The 23,579-nt window shown below is 37.5% G+C and overlaps 1 protein-coding gene across 8 annotated transcripts in view; it reads right to left on the reverse strand.

Annotated features, from left to right (window-relative positions):
- The window catches only part of SCEL (sciellin), a 113,428-nt gene extending 91,328 nt beyond the window's left edge, over window positions 1-22,100 (reverse strand). Inside the window, exon 1 of one of the 8 annotated variants that reach the window (XM_016149335.2) lies at window positions 21,941-22,100. Coding sequence is in view for 6 of the 8 variants with exons in the window: in XM_036228891.1 (XP_036084784.1) it covers window positions 7,234-7,247 (14 nt within the window). In the remaining 2 variants the exon portion in view is untranslated. Of the gene's footprint in view, window positions 1-7,233; window positions 7,483-7,821; window positions 8,412-21,940 lie in introns of those variants that run through there. The other 7 variants (XM_016149334.2, XM_036228891.1, XM_036228893.1 and 4 more) reach the window with 7 other exon arrangements.
- Window positions 22,101-23,579: the final 1,479 nt, after the last annotated feature.

Genomic DNA, 23,579 nt, shown 5'->3' on the forward strand with positions numbered 1-23,579 from the left:
ATTTGGTCAGCGGGTGAAATTAGTTTTTTCCAGAAAAAGGTTTTAGGATCAGTAGTTTTCCTGAGGTTACATAGCTAATGCACAGTTGGGATTCCCATCCAAATCAGCCTGACACCAAAGTTCCTATTCCGGAAGCCCAGGAAATAAAAAAGGGCCTACAGTTAGAAAGTTACCAGGCTAAAAGGAAGGGTGAGGAGAATGGCAACCTCTTCACTAGAGATCCGTGATGAACCTCAACCAGGAGTGAGAATTGGAGCAGACTTTCTTTGGTCATTTTACCAAAGTATCATGAGATCAGCACAGAGCAATAATTGGATATTTTAACTGCTCCAAAATTTCCCAATCAATTGATCAGGCTTCCAATAGACTTATGAAAGTTAATACCTTTATGGAAAAGATCAAATGTGGTTAGTCACCTAGGGGAGATCTTTATAGTGATGAAAAGTATTAAAAAGCTAGCATAGTATAAGGAAAGAAATACAGTAAAAATGTACAGATAATGGCATATGTACACACCCTGGTATTATTCACATTTGTGTGTGAAAGAGTTTTCAATAATAGTGCCATACCCACTAGTATTTGATTCTCAGAAATCACTGGTAATAGGGAAAACTCCCTAGAAATTTGAAAGGGACAAATTCTATTAAACCATTTCCAATAGAAGAATAAGTGGGGCCAGATAATTATAAACTAACAAACAGACACATTATGTTCTGGAAGACAATAAAACAAACAACTAATTATCACCTAAAAGAACTTGAAATATGTAAGGAGAAAACTAACAGGGCTTCATGAAGTGTAAATATCAACAAGTCCATTTAAATTAATGGACTGCGTTTAGTGTGAATATGCACTGTGGAAGGAAATCCAAAAATCATCAGGCTGGCGAAGACTCATTTATCCTGCTGTACTGGTTGTAAGTTGGCTATTTCTTTAGTCACATGGCCTCACAGTCTGCGTTCAGCATTGGGAAACTTGCTTACTGATGGTAAAACTGCAGAATACAGCACAAATTAACAATTTCAGCTAGCCAGAGGTCTAAATGCTATCAATTTTCTGAGTCCGATAACCACCAAACATAACATTTTCTTACTGCTGGTTCTTGTTGTTGACCCAAGACCTTCACCCATCCTCGTTGCTACCAGCTCTTTTCTGCAGAATGGTAATGAGTTTTAGCATGAAGCATTCTCCTCTCTGGGACACATATATTTCATTTTACAAAAGACGCTGGTTTAGTGAAACTGCTATCTAATAAAAATAATCTATCACTTGAGCTCCCTCATAGACTATATCCAATTCTAGCTGAAAATATTTGTTAAATGAGTGAAAATCCAAATTTTGACCATGAACTATAAGCCAAAACCCTATTACCATAAATACTTTACCATATTTCATATTCATAACTCTGTCATGTGCTCATTCTTTATCCCAATTTTATATGCAATCTTTATTATATTAGTGATAATACACGCTCAATAGAGAATGTGGAAAATACGTGAAAGCACTAAGGAAAAAAGCAGATACCTTTCATCAATCGTTGTTATTTTCATTCAGGGTTTTTCTTTGCCTATTGACACACATTTCCCAATGCCAGTTAAGGATAATTATTTCTTCTGCGACTATAGAATATTTCATCTTATGGGTCTCTCTATCAGTATAACATGATTCTCCTGGGTTTTGTAAGAAAACTATACAAAAATTGTTGAACACATCTCTGGTTATTTTCTTTGAGTGGATCCTTAAAAGTGAAATTACTTGCCAAGGAGTATAACTTCTAAAATGTTCTTGATCCCTATTGTCAAATTTCTTTTCATAAACTTTATACCAGTTTATAATCCCTAGCAGCATACAAGTGTCCATATATTTGCCAGCATTTAGAATTATCATTTATTAATTTAATAATTTAGTAGATAAAAGCATTATCGTTTTGCTTCGATTGCATATTTTCTAATTTTAATGGTTACTTTTTATTTTGTAAATTACCCACTGATGATTATTGTGGACTTCTGATTGCTTTCTTTATTTATCAGAAATATTTATCTATATTTTCCAAGTTTTTCATTTAGCTTCTAATTGTGATTCTCTCTCTCTCTTTTTTTTTTTTTTTTTTGATCAGCAGCTTTGAATTTTGTATTCTTTCCCTTTATGAACTCTTCCACTCATTAAAAATTCCTGTAGCCCATTCATGGAACTTCCGACCTCAAAATCCAAGCAATCACCAAGTCCTACAACTCTACTTCTACATACCTCTTGATTACATTTCTTTTTATTTCCAAGATACCAGTTCAAGTTATCATAATCTTACTATTTTAACAGCGTCCCAGCTATACTTCCAATCTCTATATTTACTTTCTCCTAATCCATTCACACTGGTGCTAAAGTAATCACCGCCTTGCTAAAAACTCTTCAATGAAGCTCTATTTCTGTCAGGATAAAAACCAAATTGTTAAAACAGCTTGCAAGTCCATACTCTCTAGCACATTTCTTCCCACTCCCATTCCTCACACAAACTCTAGCTTCATTCAGCTATAGTGAATCATTCCAGTTCCTCAAGGCTCCATCTTTTTTATCACCTTTAGGTTTATGTGCTCACTCTATGTCCTGTGCCTAAAACATTCTTATTTCTGAAAATCTTTCATTCCTTAATTTCTTTTCAGGAAAGACTTCTATTTGAGATCATACATTATATATTCTCCTAGAAGCATTCAGTGGCTTCCCGACATGCCACACACTCACCATCCTAGGCTGAATTAAAGGCCCTACTAAGTATAGTAAAAAGTATCTCACTATAAAAACATCACCATGCAGACTGCCTGTAATATTCTTCCCTCACGCCCAAGAAGCATACATACACACACACACACACACAGTAAATCTTGAGGGTAGTAACCAAGACCCTTTTCTCCACAGCTATAGTTCTAAAACTTATTACAGTATCTGACATATAATCAGTTCTAGAGTAGTATTTGTTAGACAAAGAAGATTATTGAAATATTTATATATTTTCTTTCAATTAAAAAAAATATTTTATTATTACATGGAAACTCTAATCCATATGAGTTTATTTTGGCAATGGTGGAAGCAATCCCTTTCCCATTGATATATGATCTTTCATTTGTTAACGTATTAAATTTTAATATATTCTAGAATGTGCTTCATGGTTATCTGTTCTTTTCTAGAAATCTGTCTTTAGTTTCTTGCAATAGAAATAAACTATTTTAATTACTTTTAATAATATATTTTAATATCTAGTGCAAGTACCCCTCATTTAATTTCCTTTGTAGGAATTCTATTAGCTATTTTCGCTCATTCATTTTTTTCAGATAAAGTTTTAAATTATTTTCTCTGATTCCAAAAGAAATACTCTATCGGAACTTTTGAATGGAATTGCATGAATCCTGTATAATAGTTTGGGAGAGCTGACATTTATGAAATTCAATCTGTTCATCCAGGAGCAGTACTCAAAGATGCTTTTACTCATCAAAGACTTCATGTCTTACAATAAAGTTCTAAAATTTTATTCATCTGAGTCCCACGTTTTTTTTGCAGAGATCTTTTTCTTCATGTTTTACATTCCTTTGTGCTATTGTGAAAAAATAATATGCCATATTACGTCATATGGCATGTACATTATACAATATATTATATATATGTTATGTATGTACATTAAGAATCCTGAATTTTCTTTTTATCTGCTGGTGCTGCAAGATAGGCACAGTTAAACCAGCTACCGTTGGCCAAAGTGGGGTCATGATTAAATCCACATCTAACTGAATTCCAGCCTCCTTCACTTTTTTCTATATGCATTCCTTTCATTCCTTTACCTAATGACAAATGAGAGAAAACCGGGAAGGAGAGGGGAAGAGGGCAGGACTTTAGGGGGGCAGTTTTCTCCAAAACCTTTTAATTAAATTTAGCTCTCAGTGATGATGTACCACGTTTATCTTGTGGCTTCTGTGCATTTTCTGAAATACTGTCACAGTGTCTCAGGATATGTGGATCTCAGTTTAAATAATGTGGTCTATAGTCCACTACTTTCTCTCAGAAGGTTCCATGTAAAGAAAACTTAATCATATTTTAGTCCAGGGAAATTAGGTCTTGAAGCTCAAAATAAATTATTTAGATGTTTAGAGCTCTCAGGTATACAATTACGATGAGTATTCAGGACTACTGGTTCTCATGTCTAGAATTAAGTCAGTTGTCTTTAATAGGTAGTTATAAAAGTCACTCTTCCAATTAATGATTGCAATAAAAGTATAATTTATATCTCTAAAAAGTTTAGCAACTAACATAAAATGCAAACCTGATAACTATAGTTGTCATTTGACAAAGCATCCATTTGAGAAAAGGCATTTTCTAAATTCTAAAATCACATAGATTTTAAAACAGTAAACTAGAAACACAAATATATTTGATAAAGGCTTTTAAGTAAAAAGTTAAGTTTGAGCAACTGCAGACAGATACACAGCAATCAATACATAAAACCCTTATTTCAAAGTTCTTAGCAAGAAAAAGGAGATCAACAAATGGCCTAGATGCAGGATAATGTCAGAAGATAAGCTGTGTGAAATAAACAAAGATTTCTCTTAGATTGCTGACCAAGAATTTATCACTTCTTTTTTATAGAATGCTTCAAATTAATGCCTAATCATAAGGGATATTATCGTTAAATCATGTTTGCTTAAGTTAAGTGCTTAGTGAATTATACGATTACATGGAGTTCATTCCACAGTATGAGTTCAGTCGTTTAAAACATATCCTCTTTGTTTTGTTTACAAAGTCTCCAGAAAAGTAAATCTCTTAGGTATTTCAGTCAAAATTCCAGTGGTTAATCAAAAACTTGCCAACAAACAAGTCCAAGAGCGGATAGCTTTATGGTGAATTCTACCAAACATTCAAAAGGAAATTAATGCCCATTCTTCTCAAACTCTTTCAAAAATAGAAGAGGAGGGAACTCTTCCAAATTCACTTTGAGGCCAATATTACTCTGATACCAAAACTAGACGAGGATGCCTGAGAAAAAGAAAATTACAGGCCAATAACCCTGTCCCTGAAGCACACAGATGCAAAAATTCTCAACAAAATATTAGCAAACCATTTCAACAATACACTAAACAAGTCATACACCTATATCAAGTGGGATTTATTCTGGGGAAGCAAGCATGGTTCAACATTTGCAAATCAGTCAGTGTGATATGCCACATTAGCAATATGAAGGACAAAAATCATATGATTCTCTCAATAGGTGCAGGAAAAGCATTTGACAAAACTTAATACCCATACGTGGTAAAACCACTCAACAAGGCTGGTACAGAGGTAGCATATCTTAACATAGTAAAGAATATATATGACAAGCCGACAGCTAATATTGTACTGAAAGGTGAAAAGCTGAAATCCTTTCCTCTAATATCAAGAACAAGGCAAGGATGTTCATTCTCACCACTTTTATTCAACATACTCTTGGAAGTCTTAGCCGCGGCAATTAAGTGAGAAAAAGAAATAAAAGGCAACCAAATTGGAAAGGAAGAAGTAAAACTCACAATTTGTAGAGGACATGTTATACACAGAAAACTCTGAAAACTCAGTTAAAAAATGGCAGATCTGGTAAACATATCCGATAAATTTGTGGAATACAAAATCAATACACAAAAATTAGTTGTGTTTCTATATACTAACAATAAACTGTCAGAGAAATAAAGAAAATAATCCCATTTACAAATGCATCAAAAAGGAAAAAAATATTCTAAAATTTGTGTGGTGCCATACTCACACACATACACATGCACACACATACACACGCATGCACACACACACACACACACAGACCAAATAGCCAAAATAATCTTGAGAAAGAACAAAGCTGGAGGCATCATGTGCCCTGATTTCAAACTATATTACAAAGCTTAGCAATAAAACGGTATGGTACTGGCATAAATACAGATATGCAGATCAATAGAACATAATGGAGAGCCCAGAAATAAACCCATGCAGATATGGTCAATTAATTTATGACAAAATGCCAAGACATACAATGGGGAAATGTAATCTCTTCAATAAACGGTATTGGGAAAACTGGACAGCTACATTCAAAAGAACGAAACTGGATCACTCTCTTACATAATACATAACGATTAACTCAAAATTTATCAAAGAATTTAGCACAAGGCCTGAAACCATCAAACTCCTAGGGGAAGACACAAGTGGTAATCTTCTTCACTTAGGTTTTGGTGATGAGTGTTTCAAACTGATACCAAAAGAAAAACAACAAAAGCATATTCTATGTAAAAGAAATTTGAAAAATCATTGAGGAAGTTCAGTAACACAAAATTCAGGTGATCTGGCTTTTCATTCTGATTCTGTTCCTTTGACCCTTGACAGTTGCTTAACGTGTGTATGCTTTTTGGTCTTCATCTAGAAAAGCCATGAGTGAGACTAGATGAGCCTCTGCCCATTCCAATTAAAAAAATTATGTCAACTGAATCTAAGACTTATATGAACTAAAATTTTAATAAAATTCTTGTTCTGTTTATCTATATTCTCTATCCTGACATTTAAAATCAACCAAAGATATTACTAAAATTTTACTGATGTCTTATCTCAAATTTTAATGATGTCGTATCAGCAAATATCAGAATGACTATATCTGCATTATGAACTGTGAAAGTGAAAGCTAGTTTTAAATTTGGTCACATTTCATAAAAAGTAAAATTATAATCCATAAATGTTCAACTTTGGCTTTATTACTATAAATGTTAGAAAGGCAAATTATTCAGTAAACCTTAAGGAATTGGGCTCTAAACCCCTCTGAGATGGCATGTGACCATCTCGGCCAATGGGAAGCAATGAAAACTCTGGCACTTAAGGGAGAACCCGGGATGCTGTGTGAAACACCCCTCTAAAAGACATAGAGCTACTAGTTGCAAACTGAGAACGACCCTTGCATTTGATTTCTGCAGTTCTGTATCGCACATGGAAATGATGGAGAAAGGACAGGAGTCAGACAATTTAGCTTAGTTATTAATTGCAGAGGAAAGCCTGGCTAAAATAATTTTTCTATTTTTATCGAAGGGCTTCCAAAACTGGTTTTTCAGGATTAGAATATAAATAGAAGTTAAAAATTGCCCCCACACATATTCATCGATTCTTAAGTTAAAACTCAGGTTATAAGACAGAGACGCTGGCCATATGCACAGGAAACCAAACACCCCTATTTAAGCCCACCCCACTTCATACCTTGTTATATTCATGCAAGAAATGTGATTTTCTTAAGGAAGAGAGAGGGGAGGGGAAATGGGTTTGGCATCTCTCTCACAGCTCAATGACTTGCGATGTTTTCAGCAGTCAAGAAAAACAAATATGACTTATTCTCTATAAAACATAACAGGGTTCATCATTTCACTAAAAGCATCACCTGTAAAAACAGGGAGATCCTGTTTAAAAAATGTTTTTATAGTCACTTGAAAAAATAGACCAGCTTATGCTGGTCCCTTGACATAGAGAATTTACTGTTCTTATGTATATGACAGGATTCACCAGCTCCCACACAAACTCAAAAAGGTTCTCATTTCTGTGATGCCTGCAGATATATAAAATTGCCAGGAAGTTAAAGGCAATGCAGCCTAAAATCATGACAAGAAACAACAGAGCTGTCGACAAGCAGAACAGCCCATTGGAAACCGTCAAAATTTAACTGGGAAAAAAAGACATAGTTAATACAATAAGCTATAATTTTAATCATTGGCACACACACGCACACACAAAACCGAGAAAATTATACAAGAAAAGTAGACATATTTATGTTTGCAAATATAATTTACTTACCTCTTTTGAGCAAAAAAAATCAGAATTTGTTTTTTTGTCAAAACAGTCTGCAGTGATTCTCCAGGTAGATCCAGCTGAAACTTTTGTGTACCTGGAATTTACTGAGTGTAGTTTCCACCTCTGACTGTTTTAATGAACAGTTCAGAAGTTTCTCCCTCAGTGGCTGAGTCACCCAGGGAGGAGGTAGGTGGTATGAAAGAGGGTGTCACCTTGTATAAATACCAATTCAATTAAAACAGGCTCACTCCTGGACTTACTGTCTTTGTTTGATGAAGTCTTCATATAATTTATGGGCTTGTTCGGCAAAAAAAAAAAAAGTTCCTATATTCAGTCTTTTATCTGATAACAACACACATGATTGCATCACTCACAAGTTGGCATAGCACCCAACCTATTTTGGATTCTTTTTTAAAAACAAAACAAAAAAACTCGAGGTTGGAGGAATCTCTATCTGCCCTAGTACCTGGAAGGCTGGGTGCAGATACACACACAGGAAGTACACTGCTCATAGGAACCAAGCACCTTTAGGATAGAAAAGTCCTTTGGAATCCTGAGATCAGAAAATATGAAAAGCACCTGTTACCTGACTCCTACACATGGAATACTTTATAAAATTATCAGAGGAAAAAATACATTCTGAAATATAAGAATTCTGATCCTTTTATTATTTCACCACATACAAAAAAAATGTCGAAAGGATGTTCGAAACTTTTTTCCCATCTGAGGGCAGCAGCAGGTTCCACTGTCAACACCTGCTGCTAGGGAGGAAGGACAATGCAGAAGGGCCGTGCTAGGTGGGGGATTCTGTTACGGATTCTGAAATGCACCTTCCGTGATAGCCAGGGAGGCTCTAAAGAAGACAGGCAAGTCTGAAGCATCGCTAAGAGGAGCCAGTCATTAGAATTTCCGGGGTCATCTTTATTCAACTGTCCCACTAACAATTAACCAAATCCGCCCAGTTTCAACATGGCTCCTGAAAATTACAGTCTAGCTGAGCTGTAGTCACAGAAGTGACTGTAACAAGAAGTAGAAACATTCAGATTGTGAGGCACAAACAATTGCAGTAACAGCCACCATGAACGAGGAGGTCAGTTCCTCAGTGTGTCGTTATCCTGGGTTGAGGAATTTGAAAATCTAAAATGGAAAATGTTCTTTAAAATAACATATGTATATACACATACGTGTGTGTATGTCTATTCGGCCCTTTTATGGAATTTTATATGTGCAACAATATTTTAGAAATACGTTTAAAATTTCTTTGATGCCCATAAATGTTGGTCGGATTGAGGTTGGATTTTAATACTACAGGCAAGAAAGTTGAAAAACCAAGGTGTGACATGGCTGAACTTAAAAAAAAAAGAAAGAAAAAAAAAAAGAAAAAAGAAAAAAAAAAGCTATCTTCAGCATTCATTTAGCCAAATGAAGGGCTAAAACAGTTTCAGAGTCGGCTTGTAGAGACAAGTAGTAACTTACATTTTTACCTTATAATGTAGTAAAATGCACTGCCCTTTGGGTATTTAAGGCTTTGAGCTTTTAAGCAATTATTTCTGCAGGTAATTGAGGGTTTCTCTTATTTTATGTACCAAGTACCCATATCACTAAGACATACCAGTTTCATTTAGAACCAAATCTTTGATTCAAAATAGGCTAATTCTAGACATTTGGGCAAAACTCGGACCACTTTATTGCTCAATATACATTCAGAAAAAAGACTTCTGAAAATTAAGAGTCTCACAGTTTGAAGAGGTCAGTCAAGAATGCGCAGGGTGTGGGGGCAGACAAATAGTTTTGGCCTTGGTTTCACTCAGGCCTTGACCTGGGAAGCCTTGAGCATGCTTAGAATAGCTTCATTCCACCACGCCTATTTCACCATGAGCATCAAAGTTCTTGCGCTCTCTTTAAAGCATAAGCTTCCAAGCTAAGATGACAAATGTTTATCTGGAGTGTCAATGCCCACTGCTTGGTACTGGCTCCCTGGAGGGATGTCATAAAGAGGGACCTCACCTGACCATGCTGGCACCCTGATCTCAAAATTCCAGCCTCCAGAATTGTGAGAATTAAATTTCTGTTGTTTTTTAAGCTGCCCAGTCTCCGGCATTTTGTTATACCACCTTAAACAGACTGAGATATCCCCTTACCCCAGAAAGATTCCAAAATGGATGATGAAAATGCAGAAAAAGCAAATAGGACAAGGCAGCATCTCAGAGCTCCCTAATCTACTGCGCCAGGACTTTGAGGGGTTGAAAGACAGAGGGCTCCTAATTTTCCTCCCAGATGGAGAAAATAAATGTTATGTGCATGTTAAAACAAGAGAGAGAGAGATCATTAGGATGATAACTACCAATTTCTCTCTGGCTGGGAGTAGACAGATGCCGGAATTAATGAATTACTGCCATGCGGCAGGAGCAGGTGTATTGCTTAACACTTCAATGGCGCCACCATGGTGCAGGTGGAGAGCACAGCAGAGAGTCCACAGGAGTCTAGATTCCATTTTCCGTACACACCCACAATTCACCGTGGGCAAAGCTCTTATCCCGTATGCCCATGTCTTCCTTGTTGCAGTAAGGCTGGTGAGACCGATCTCTTTAGCAGCTGAACAGGTCATAATGATGATACCATAGATACCATAAGGAGAAACCAGGAGGACCTAGCCCAGAGTTCCTGAGGGTTTCGGAATTTTCTTCATGCTCCAAAAGGGCAACTACCCTTGCCCAAAGAAACCAGCAGAGATTAGGCATGGCTGATGATGAGTGCAATGATGATGATAAAAATAATAATTATAATATTGATGATAAAAATATAATTTTAATAACAATAATAATAATAAAATAACATACAACAATAGTTTAAGTATGGGCCAATCACCGCTAAATGCTTGCACATATTTCATTTGATCTTCACAAACACCCTACACTACAGGAACTGCTGTTATATCCATGATGGAGGTAAGAAAATCAAAGCCTCAGATGACAGAGAGCAGAACTGGATGTGTGCAAAGTTCCAATCCAGACAGGCAGGCCCACATTCTTGGGTATGGAGTTCACTGCCTCTCCAAAGTTCCAGAAAGGAGCACAGGCACTTGAGCCAGGACACTGTGGCTGAGCAATGCCTGAGCCCTAATAGGTGACAGAAAATGTTGATGGCTTTTAGCAGGAAATGTATGTATATATGCATGTACGATGCACCTGTATCACTCACAACAGCAACAATAATATATCACAGCCCCCATACATTAATGTCAGAAAAGAGAATGGCCAGGAACCTCTTTAGAATCTAGGACCATTTTCAGTGGTCGCCAACCTTTTTGGCACCAGGGACTGGTTCTCCTATGAGATTCTAATGCCTGATAATCTGAGGTGGAGCTGAGGCGGTGATGCTACCTAGCACTGTGGAACGCCTGCAAATACAGATGAAGATTTGCTTACTGGCCCGCCACTCACCTCCTGTTGTGCAGCCTGGTTCCTAACAGGCCACAGACTGGTACCGGTCTGTACCTGGGGGTTGGGGACCCCTGCCTATAATAGTAGTGTCAGTCTAACTCATCAGTTTTCTTTTTTTTTTCTTTTAAGTAGATTATATTTAGAGTAGTTTTAGGTTCACAGGAAAATCGAGAGAGAGGTACAGAGATTTTCTGTATACCCCCTTCTTCCCACAAATGCATAGCTTTCTCTATTAACAATATCTCCCATTGAAATGGTATATTTCTTACAACTAATGAACCTACACTGACACATCATTATCACTCAAAGTCCATAATTTACATTATGATATCATTCTTGGTGTTGTACATGCTATGGGCTTTGATGAATGTATAATGACATGTATCCACCATTATAGCATCACACAGATTGATTCACCATCCTAAAAATCCTCTGTGCCCTGCCTAGCCATCCTACCCTCCCTGCTAACTCCAGGCAACCACCGACATTTTTACCATCTCCATAGTCTTGTTTTTTTCCAAAATGTCATAGTTGGAATCATACAGAATGTCGCCTTTTCAGATTAGCACTTAAGCTTATTCCATGTCTTTCATGTCTTGATAGCTCATTTTATTTTAGCACCGAATAATATTCCATTGGCTGGGTATACCACAGTTTACTTGTTCATTCACCTAATAAAGGATATCTTTATGGCGGCCTAGTTTTGGCAACGTTAATAAATAAAGTTGCTATAACCATCCATATGCATCTTTAAAAGAATTATTTATACAACATTTTCAATCGTGTATTTTTATTTTTCGGAAACCAAAAGTATAAAAAATACAATGAAAGCTTTCTCTCCAAACCTTAGTCTCCAAAGAAAAAAAGCAATTAATTTCTTCTAGGTCCTTCCAGAGACATTTATAAATAAGCAAATATAAGATATAGATATTTCTTCCATTTTTTATATTACTGTTTACATATTACACTGTCCTGAATCTTGCTTTTTTCCTTTAACATTATATCTGGATGATCTTTCTATATTGTGTTTTTCCAGCTACTCAGCATTCCATAGTATGGATGTTCCATAATCGATTGCATCGGTTCATTATTAATGGGCATTTCCATCATTTCTAAGCCTTTACTAATAAACAGTGCTGCAGCGAATAACACTCTACATAAAATATATGGCACATGTGTACATACCTATAAAATTAATTCTTAGATATGTAACTCCTGGATCCAAGGATTTGCACATTTCAACTTTAGTAGATAAATATTACCAAATTACCATCTGTGATAGGTTTACCAGTTTACCTCTGTTATCCTCATTTGTTTCTTCAATTATTTGTTCATTTAACAAATATTAAGCTCCTGATATGCTTCTAGTACTGTTTCAGTCCAAAGGCCAGAAAAATTAGTGAGACTTACTGCTCGCTCTCTAAGAACTCACCGTGTTTAGAGAGTCAGACATTTAATTAAATACCTATAATTCACCAGGATGAAGTAACATAGAGCAATTTTCAAGGCCGGGTATCACGAAGTAGAGAGACTGAAGAATTCTACCTGGACCTGGAAGGTGATGCTGACTGAATTTTGAAGTTTCAGTAGACATTAATTAGATGATCAAGAGAAAAAAAGAGCCATCCATCCACTCTGCCTTCCTGGATCTTCTTAACATCTTCCAGATTTCTGCTTATGAATATGGTGAAGGGTTTGGCAACCCGAGGCAATCACTAATCTCTCCAATTAGTGAGAGAAGGAAGATCAGCAATATAATTGGGTAATCACGACTCGCAGCCAAGGTCTCCTCAGCAGTGCCCAAGATGAGAAACCCCTCTTGGAAGTTTTTCTGCTCATTCCTGTGCCCACCAAAACTAGTATTTTTGCAGCCCAGCAACACCAGTTCCTCGGGCTATTATGTGTCCACATTTTCCTAGTCACATGGTACAGAAACATGAAATACACTGCAAATATAGTGTAATCCTCCTGGCCACAGGCTGAAACAAACAATTCCACAAAGATGAGAAGAATTACTCTTTCCTCCACTGAAAAACATAGAATTGCAAATTGAATTTTATAATTAAAGTTTTACTTTTAGATCTGGATTGTTATTTCATACTTTCATGATCATCATTTCTGACTTCAATTTGCAGTCTATTCTTTCACTTTACACTTTTCATCACTGGATATTTCATGTTATTATATCATAAGCCCCTTGAGATCAGAGACCAGGCCTTCAAATTTATCTTTATTCTAAATACATTGCACAGCTCTTGACTTGTAAAAGCACTCAGTAATTGTTGATTGAAGGATAATGATCATAAACAATAAGCGTGCACACACAAGAGGTATTCACCGTTTGCCAAAAATCTGGTTTATCTGTTTTATAAATCTGACTTTCTTATTAGACTTCTCTTTCCCTGGCTAAAGTATAGATTATAATAGGCTAAATTAATGACTATAAAATGAGCTCTTCAACTCACCTGTAACACTCACTGTTCTCTTAAAACAAGGGAAGATTTCTCTGCATTATATAGAGATTGCTCAAATAATAATTACCACAGCTGAATTTATTGCCTCAGGTTGAAACCTCCTCCCTCACTCTCTTCACATCTGCAACCAATGAAATGATCACTGATCCATCATTGTCGAGTCTAACCCTCCCATTCCCGCTGATTCCCACCACCCCTGCTTCTGTTCCAACCTTATCACCTTGAAGGAACGCTACTTTAATCTCTTGCAAGTGGCCTCTTCCCTGTTCAAATTTCTTCCCTGCTATGTCAGCCAGGCTCTTTCGGGTTGTAAAGATTAAATAGAAGCTCCAGAAACCACTGTCAACAGAAGCATACCACACCTACAGTGGCAGTTTAACAGGGAAGACCCAGTACCCAAAATGATAATTAGAAAACCACAGTTTATTACAAAAAAAGGATGCAATGTAGCAACCACATTAAAGATAAGCATCACAGCTAAAGGCTGCTTCACAGTAAAGGCTCAGAGAAGCCACTTGCAAGTTCCAGTTGTCTTTCCTCTGGAAGCGTCTTTGCAGGATCTACTTTCTCAGATCAAGAACCATTGACTTGTGAATGGAATGCCCAAATGGAGTCTCAGCTGGAACTCCTTACACCCTACTGGTTACATAAGCGCATTCCTGCTATATGACCAGGAATTCTGGGATCTCGCCAGATACAAATTATCAGTTTCACTGCCATCTGTAAATAATGCTGACCATCTGATGCAAACTATCCTGAAATTCTCAGGGTACATGTTTATAAAGCAATGCCGTTAATCAGTATGTTTCAGATCAGTGCTATGAATACCCATTTTTTATTTTCATAGAATAACTCAGGCTAATTCCAGGACTGCTGAACTCAACCCTCACAGCACAGGAGGTTCAGGGGGCTGAAAGGAAGACAGGATACAGTGTCAGCAGCCTTTCTTAGAACTTATATCTCCTGCTGGTTACTTTGCAGAAGCAACACTAGTTGGTTGGGGGCAACTCTGGGCACCCAATACCATCTCTATGAGTCTCCCTATCATGACTCAGTCCCCATACCTCTCGTTCTCTTCCTGCTTCTTCTTTCCATTGTGTTACCAATTTATTATAGTCTCTGCATGCATCGGTTTAAATCGTCTGAGACAGATCTGCTTCAGTTGGTCAGCCACCATCCCATACTGCGTTCCTATAGATAGAGCTCTTGCACCAGCCCATCTCCTGGGCTTCTGGGGATCCATAAGAGGACGGTTTTGCTAACATCCTCACCTCATCTCAATCAGCTGTGCCTGAAGCAACAGCATTGCATGGTTCAAAGCATGGTTCCCCTAAGCCTTGCAACTGCTCAGAAGCGGGCTATGGGCATAGCGCACATCAAGTTATTTCTTTCTCCTCAGTAAAGACACATCACCCCTTAATATTTTTCCAAAACAGATGCAATCATGTCACTCCATACCTTCAAACTCATCATAACTTCCACATGTCTCATAAAATTCAAACACGTTACGTTCACGTAGGACTATGTTGTCTAATGCAGCAGCTACTAGCCGTGTATGGCTATTTAAACTTAATCGAAATTAAATAAATTTTAAAATTCGTTCCTAAGTTGTTGCACAAGCCACATTGCAAATGCCACATTAGATAGAGCAGATAGGATAAGCAGAAAGTTGGTTTAGATGCACTTTTTAAGCTACTTTAAACAATTCCAGGCTGAATCTCCCACCGCTTCCCCCCATATAGTCTAAGATCTGACCACATAAAAATGCTTGCTGTTGCCCAAACACGCCATATACTTAGGCCTTTAATATTTGTCCTTATGCCATTCCTGTGACCTGGAATATTCTTATCCCTTGTACACCTGGAAATGTCTGATTCATCTTCAAAAGCCCAACAAACATACAAGCTGCTCTGCGAAGATTTTCCTACCGTCTCACTCCCCAGTCACTGGCAGGTAACCCCTTCCTTTCTGCTCTAGGGGAACTGTACACGCCTCTACTGCAGCACTTAAATACATTCTACAATAAACTAGTTGTACCCAGCATACCACACACATTTCTAGAAGACCTTAATAGCAGAGACAATATGGCTGGTGCTTAAGTGCAAAGACTCAGGTGCCACATGGCATCTACCTATGACTGTTTGCGTAAACTTGTGCTAGTCATTTAGCTTCTCTAGTCTCAGTTTCCATGTCTATGAAACGGTGATAATAAAACAATACTTCCCACGTAGGGTCATGGCGACAATTAACCATGTCAATGTAGAAAAAGCACATAGAATATGCCCTGGAACTTAGTAAGGTGCTACTTAAAAATTAGTTATTAGTAAAATATTAATGCATTTTGTTTTTTCACACATGAAATATATCTGAAAGAACAAGAATGTAAGCACAATTAAGACTCTTCTAGATATTTTTACTGTATCCAGTGGTCATACACTTTAATGTACAATGTATAATTAGTTATCTATGACTAAATATAGGTTTTAGAAGGTGTAGGCTGAGGATCCTGAGGAACAGTTTGCTACCCCAAAATATGCCTTTTTTTATATTGATTATTTTCAATTGGTTATTTTTAAGGGAAAAAAAAAGTCTCAAGAAGAGCATTTTACCTCCCTCTTACCTGCCTGAAGGAATTCAGATAGAAAACCCCACTTAAATGAAGGGAGCTATCACCTTAGCACAATCTGAACTAAGGCAGACAGGGAGAAATCTAACAGTCTGTTTGTTAGACTCTGCTCTGTGTCTCATTGTTTTGAATGACCTACGCTTCCTTTGAAGTTCAAACCACTATCCCCCTTTCTCCTTAGCTCAAAATGGCATATAAGCCTCAACTGCCTGATTTGTCCTGTATTCTTAGGAGGCCGCATACATACATATGTAGTAAATGTGATAATTTTCGCCAGCTAATTTGTCTCATGACAATTTGATTATTAGACTAGCCAGTGGAAATTAGAAGGGTAGAAGAAAACTTATTTTTCCTCCCCTACAATCTTTTCAAGAGTTAGTCCTGGAACTTACGGATGAATTATTGATGGATCAATAAAAGGCTTATCATGAAGAAAACTTTCACCTTTTGACAAAGGATTATTTACAAACAATAGACTGAGAGGCGCCACGTGCATTGCAGCGTTCACTCTAGTATTCAGTAATTCCTTTTTCTTAGATGACGACTTGTTCTTCACATTCCCTTTGGCTTGGCATTTTTCTCTTCTTAGACTCAATCTGTCTTCCCTTTCCTTAGTGTTCCCATATCCATCATGGCAGAGTCCTGTTTCTATTTTATCTCTCCTTTAATAATTCATGATTGTATTAGTTTCCTAGTGCTGCTGTAATAAATTATCATAAATTTAGTGGCTTAAAACAACACTATTATCTTACTGTTCTAGTGATCTGAAAGTTTCATTGGGCTAAAGTTAGTGTGTTGGCAGAGTTGGTTCCTTTTGGAAGTTCAGAGGGGAGAATCCATTTCTGCCTTTTTCAGATTCTGCAGGCCACTTGCATCCCTTGGTTCATGACTCCTTCTTTGCATCATTCCAGACTCTTGTTCTGTCATTACATCTCCTACTTCTGACTCTGATCCTTCTGTCCCTGTCTCACAAGGACACTTGTGATTGCATTGGGTACACCCAAATAATCCAAGATTACCTCCCCATTGCAAGGTCCTTAATTTAATCATACCTGCAAAGTCTTTTTTGCCATGCGACGTAACATATTTGCAGGTTCAGGGATTAGGATGTGGACATCTATAGGGAACATTATTTGGTCTACCACGCCAATCATATTTTTCAGTCCTCGGCATTCTCTATAATTTTATCTATTTTTACAATTTGAAAAACTAAACATTGTATTAATTAAACAAAAGTTTGAGGTGCATGCAATTATTTGATTTAGTAAATAAATGCAAAAAAAAAAGTCTATGCTCTTAAAAATAGGTGACATCTTTAGGATTGCATCTAAAAGTATATTTTAAAATCTTGTACACAAATGCTAGAAACACATGCAATTTTTAAAACGGTCATTCTTTACAGTTCACTTATGAGTACTAAAACCAATATCAACTTAACATTTACATTTTCAAATGATCACTGGATACTTGAGTACTGTTTGCAACGATTATATGAAATCTGTTCCCAGCTGAATCTTGGAGAAAACAAACCTAAACTGTGTATGTTACCTATGATAACATATATATACCTCCACATATATATACCTCCATAAATTTTTTCACATATAATAGATAAATTTGTGTATATGTTTCATATTTATTAGATTTATGCATATAGATCACATATATGTTAGATTTATACATCAACAAACACACATACACACATATGTCAATAGCTCTACCTGTGCTTGTCTTCCCTATTAGAATGTAAGCATCTTAAGGGCCAGACCCCAACCTTGTCGATCCTTAGTGTCTACACTAGGCCTAATCTAGCCAATTCTCAGTGGTTTGCTTCTTAATTGAACATAGTTGCTGCATTATTATGTGACACACTAGAAAACAGAATAGAAGACACCTGACCAAAAACGAAACTACTAGACCTTTTCTTCTGCATCTACCTTCTTAGTACCTCAGCCTTCAATAGATTAGACTGGAGAAATGTGAGAAATGTGGTTCAAACAGTCCTCCTCATACTTATGTCTCTGTTGCCGTTTTCCTTTACTTCTTACACGTTCTGATTGACCGAATCTCATAAACCACTTGGTTATCCCAAATTATGTCCTGCTCCTTCCCCACACAATACCTGAAAAGTCCCCACTTACCATACCTGTAGGCTCTCCTGCTCGTTTCCCACTCCCACTAACGCATTTCTTCATCCATTTTCCTATACCTCTCATGTTACTCTTCACAATTCATCTTCAAATTGTCTCCCATTTCCTTTACTTTGTATAGTCAAAGGATAAATACTGCAGAAGAAGGCAGAGAATTCTAGAAATATTCAATGCCCAAACATTACTTAAACTAATGGATTATCTTTTCCTGAAACAAAATGATATTAATAATGTCCCTAGAAAAGAGTGATTTTCAAATATTTTGGAATTGGTATACCTTATTATTGCTTTGATTTCCAAATTCTCTCTGCTAACATTCCATTTCTCTTCTAAAAAAAAATTATATATGATTATGCATTCAGGGGTTTCTCATAAAAACAAATCTTGACTTTTACCAGTTCTACCACTAATACCAAAAAAAAAAGAGTAAAAAAAGTGAGAAATTTTTCAACTAACAAACCAGTCAATTCCTAAGGTAGGATAAGAAATAATCTAAAGACTTGATTAAATTCATTTTTACACCTAAAAGTCACAATACTTACCTACAAATTCTCAAGTCACTGTCTGTTTAAAATATGACAGTATCAAAAAGAAAAGGTACATTTTATAGAACATTTCTTCCGAGAGGAAATTTTCCAGAAACTATCGAGATCCTTGTTCACAAATCCTACATTAGCAAATAAGATGTGACTCCCCTTTGCACTGAGCACAGATAGAGACAAAGACTGATATGATAATATCAAAGAGAATTAAAATGTTATACAAATGAAAAGCTTTTATTATTAACTGAAGCAACTGCAGAATCAGCCCTCCTTTTTATTCTTTTTCTATGGTCATAGGTCAGCAATCTTTTTCTTAAAGGGCCAGATAGTAAGTACTTCATTTTAGGCTTTGTAATTCTTATTCAAAAACTCAACTCTGCCATTATAGCAGAGAGCAGCCGTAGACAATACGGTAAAAGACTGGGCCGGGGCAGAATGGTCTGTAGTGGAGCTGCCAATATTGGACCAGCCTCTGGTTTATGCTAACCAACCCTATGGGGAAAACACACCTCATTTTTTCTCCTCTCCCTGTAGAGGGGGGATGCTAAATGAGAAAGGAAAAAAAAAAAAGTTGAAACCTCATTTTTAAGGCAAAAAATACTGAGGTTCTGAATGGTTGGGTGACTCGCCAATGACCCAACAACTTCATTTGTGTGGAAGTCGTTGTGAGACCAGAGCCCATTTGAAATTATAAAACATTTCTTGACCACTTACTACGTTAGGTAAGATTGAAAGCAATTATATCTTATCTGATTTCATCTTCTCGACAACTTTCTAAGGTAAATATTACCATCTTTATTTCACGGATGAAGAAATTGAGATTCAGAGGGGTTAAGTAACATGCTTAGAGTTTCACAGCAGGCACATGGGAGGGGGAAGAGCCAGGGTTTTTAACCCTCCGCTACTTGCTGCTGCTATTTCTGCAACATGCCCACCATTCGCTTTCCGCTGCATACTATTCATAATCCTCTCGAGAAGCTTTTTCATGTTAGCATGTGTATTTTCTGTCCTTGGAAGCCAAGTTAGACTTCTCACAGTCGTACCTGACCTACGCTGTCATGGTTAGGAATATTTCTCCCTCAGAGGCACTCACAAAACCTGACTTGTCTATCCAGTCTAACTATAATTCTGCAACACAGAAACAGGGAGTGGACCTTGCTTTTACACACCCACGGCCAACCCCATGTGGAAAGGCTGAGAAATATAAGTGTTTGATCTTTGATTGCTCAACACCCATCCAGGAAGATCCACGCAAGTGTCCCTCCCACTCTGTCCGAGCCTGCAGCAGCAATGTGGCTCCTTCCGGTGTCTGCAGCCACCAAGAGTTCAGAGAAGGACCTCAGACAAACTGGGCTGTAACTCACTTTCGTTTCACAGCTAAAATGTGTGATTCTTTTAGTAATTTTAGCCTTTCCAGTACCTTTAACATGCACTACGTTAGCATCTGCCCCCTTCACACACTTTTTTCCATAAGCCTCATGGGACAAACAGGTGTAGAAAATGTTGAAAGAAATAAAGAGACCTTCGGTGCGTGCTTCTTTTCCGAATAAATGTATTTCCTTATGCAGGTTTGGCAAGTGTCTACCCCACTTAAGCCTCCATTATTAAAAGCCATTGCCAGCTAAATGGCAAGTTATGAACTGAAAAAAGTTTTATAAGTTGATATATTCACATTATAAAATCACATATTTTTCTTCATGTACCCTATGCATGAATGTAAGTCACCATTACTTGTCCATTTACTCAAGGAGAAGTTATGTGGTCTATGAACTTTTATTTTCATCTCAGACTCTAGAAAAGGACACGTATACAATGTATGATCCATGAGCCTCACATTACTGGAACCTATAAACTAATATTTCTTTTCTGCCTTTCCTTTCCCAACGAAGCCCCATTTTGCTTGTTAAAATATAGGTTTGAATGAAAAAATTAAATGGGAGTAGACTTCTGTCTTGCATCAAGGGTAATCACACTGGGTCTAAAAATGCTGCTTGATAAGGTCTATTGTCCTTTCACTCTTTCATCCATATCTTTATTTCTCCAGCAGTAAGAAAAAAAAAAAAAATCTGCAGTCGAATTGGCTGAGGCAGCCCAGAGGAGTCTCCAGTAAAGTAAGACAAGATTGGAATAGTGAAGCAATGGGTCCTATCATCAAAACAACCGTATGAAACACCTTCCTTTCCTTTAACCTCTCACTCAGCAGAAATCACGGCAGAAAGAAACAGCGAGAGATCACAATGTCTCTTTCAGGGGCTTCCTGTGCTGACTGCAAAGGTTAGAAGAAGAAAGCTAACATATTTCACATAACTGTGTGATTTGCCAAGATAGCAAAAGCAAATCAAGAAATGTTAAAATTGTGTCGTCGAAGTTATTTATTGAAGGTAAATGGAATCGTGTTAAAAGAATAACAAAAAGTTACCATCAAGAGGATCTCAAAGAAGAAGCACTTCAGATACCTCCAGGCAAATGCTTAACCACAGAAAACAAATCCCAACGTTGTACCTGAAGTACTGCCACAGAAGTAGCTGGGTAGCTCCTCAGGTCTCCTAGGGAAAGAATGCAGCCCGCCCGCCCCGTGGGTTGACCCACCCTTCACAGCCAAATCCCACAAGGCCTGAGCAAATAACACTGGCAGAAGCAAAGACATTCTTTAGGGATTGTACAGAGGAATTTGGCAGTGCTGTCTTCCTCACAAGGTGTGGCACAAAGAACAAGTTCCTCAGCCAGGGGCAAAGGATTATCTACAGCCTCTTTAGAAGAAATCGCTTCTAAATTGTCTTTATCTAGAAACCCACTACCTTTACATTAAAATGCCTATAGCCTTACTTCCCTCTGGTACTGATAACTTTAAAATATTTTTTAAAAATCAAAGAAAAACAAAACTTACCTTGGCAAATGTTACTTATTCTGAACCAAGTAAACTAACGCCAGATCTTTTGCAGAAGTATCATATCTACTTTTCTCTTCCCTTCCCTCCAACCCTTCATGGATCACCAAAGAGACGGCTCCTGACATTCGTGATGCCCTGTGGAAACACAGTAAGGCTGATGCAAGTACCTCTAACATCTGAGGAGGAGTGACAGGACTCAGACCCAGAACAGGCCTTCCATAGGTTCCTTTCTCAGTCCCAAAGGACACCATGTGTATGGAGAGATCACAACGTCCCTTTGACTCTAACCTTGTTCCTACAGGCCACAGCAGTTGTGGGAAAAATCAAAGGCTTGAGAGGAATTTGGTTCCAGCCCCCATCTTTTTATCTCAAGGATTCTTATTAGAACTAGCCTGAAGTCACTAGTCTTCTGTTTTTGTTGTGTGGTTCTGCTTACTTTGGACACAATACAATATTAAGTGATAAAGGGACTATTACTCTGTTGGCTTGTTTTTCTGTATTGGAAGGGAGGAATCTTATGCGGAGTGAGAGAATCAGGGAGACTAAAGGAAGAAGTGAGGTGAGTTGTCAGTCTGGACTAAGGGCTGAGTCTCCTGTTGATTCTCAATGGGATGCAATTGTCATGGTCCTGTGAATCATTTGTGAACTAGGAATGACCCTCTTGAATGCCAGCATTGAGTGGGTGGAGCACTGAAGGGTTTTTTGTTGTTATTTTGTTTTCTTCAATGAGGAAGACTTCTGACTTATCCATGAGTAGGGGTAGATGAAATAAGCCGGTTTCTGGAGACCAAACAAACAAACTAAAAGACAATAAGGATTCTGGGAGAAAGAAGTCATAAAAAATGTCTGTAGAATGGTATCAACCCTTTGGGACTAGGTTACAGTTACCTCATGGACAGAGAGTTATACTATACTGTCTGTAATCATTTCTTTGTGTGTGCTGGAGCATAAATGATTAAGGAAGGGTGGTTTACAGGCTTTTCCTCTCCCCAGTCCTATTAGAGCATTTGGACATTGTCTCCTCAGGGGTACTATCTACTGTCTGAAAATCCCAGGTCAATTTTCAAGAGGAAAGTACTCATAGTCGAAGACCAACTACATGCCATAAGAACTGTGCAAGGTGAAGGAGAAGGAAATTGATGCATCTTAAAGTCTCTTGTGACCTAAAGGCCTATTAGATTTACCTTTTTTGAAGGCTGTGATCAAAAAGCGAGATGGCAGGGAGAAGGGTGGTGAATCAGAGAGCAATTGGGGGATAAGAGAGTGAGAGACTCCCTAGAGTTGCTGTTACTGGGCTCTAGAGAAGTACTACCTGAAAAATTCTGATTGCCTATGTCTACCAGCATAAAAATATTTCAAGCTCATACCACCTATATAGTATATTGGGTTCATTTTTGTACTTTTGTTTATTTTCTGTTGTGTGAATTATCTGTGATTAAGCCAGCACTATTCACCTGCCAAGATCTGTTACAAGGGCTAAAAGACTAGGGACCACATTTCTCAGAATCTCTGCAGCAGGGGTCTACGTTATATTCCACCTGTAAGATACTTACACGAGCTTAAGAGGGTGGGAGAGAAGGAGAAATCATGACATTGTTCCTCTGTCGTTGGCGGGCACGTCATGGGCTTTGGCAGA

Source organism: Rousettus aegyptiacus, unplaced genomic scaffold (assembly GCF_014176215.1).
Source record: "Rousettus aegyptiacus isolate mRouAeg1 unplaced genomic scaffold, mRouAeg1.p scaffold_m13_p_11, whole genome shotgun sequence".
Lineage (NCBI taxonomy): Eukaryota > Metazoa > Chordata > Mammalia > Chiroptera > Pteropodidae > Rousettus > Rousettus aegyptiacus.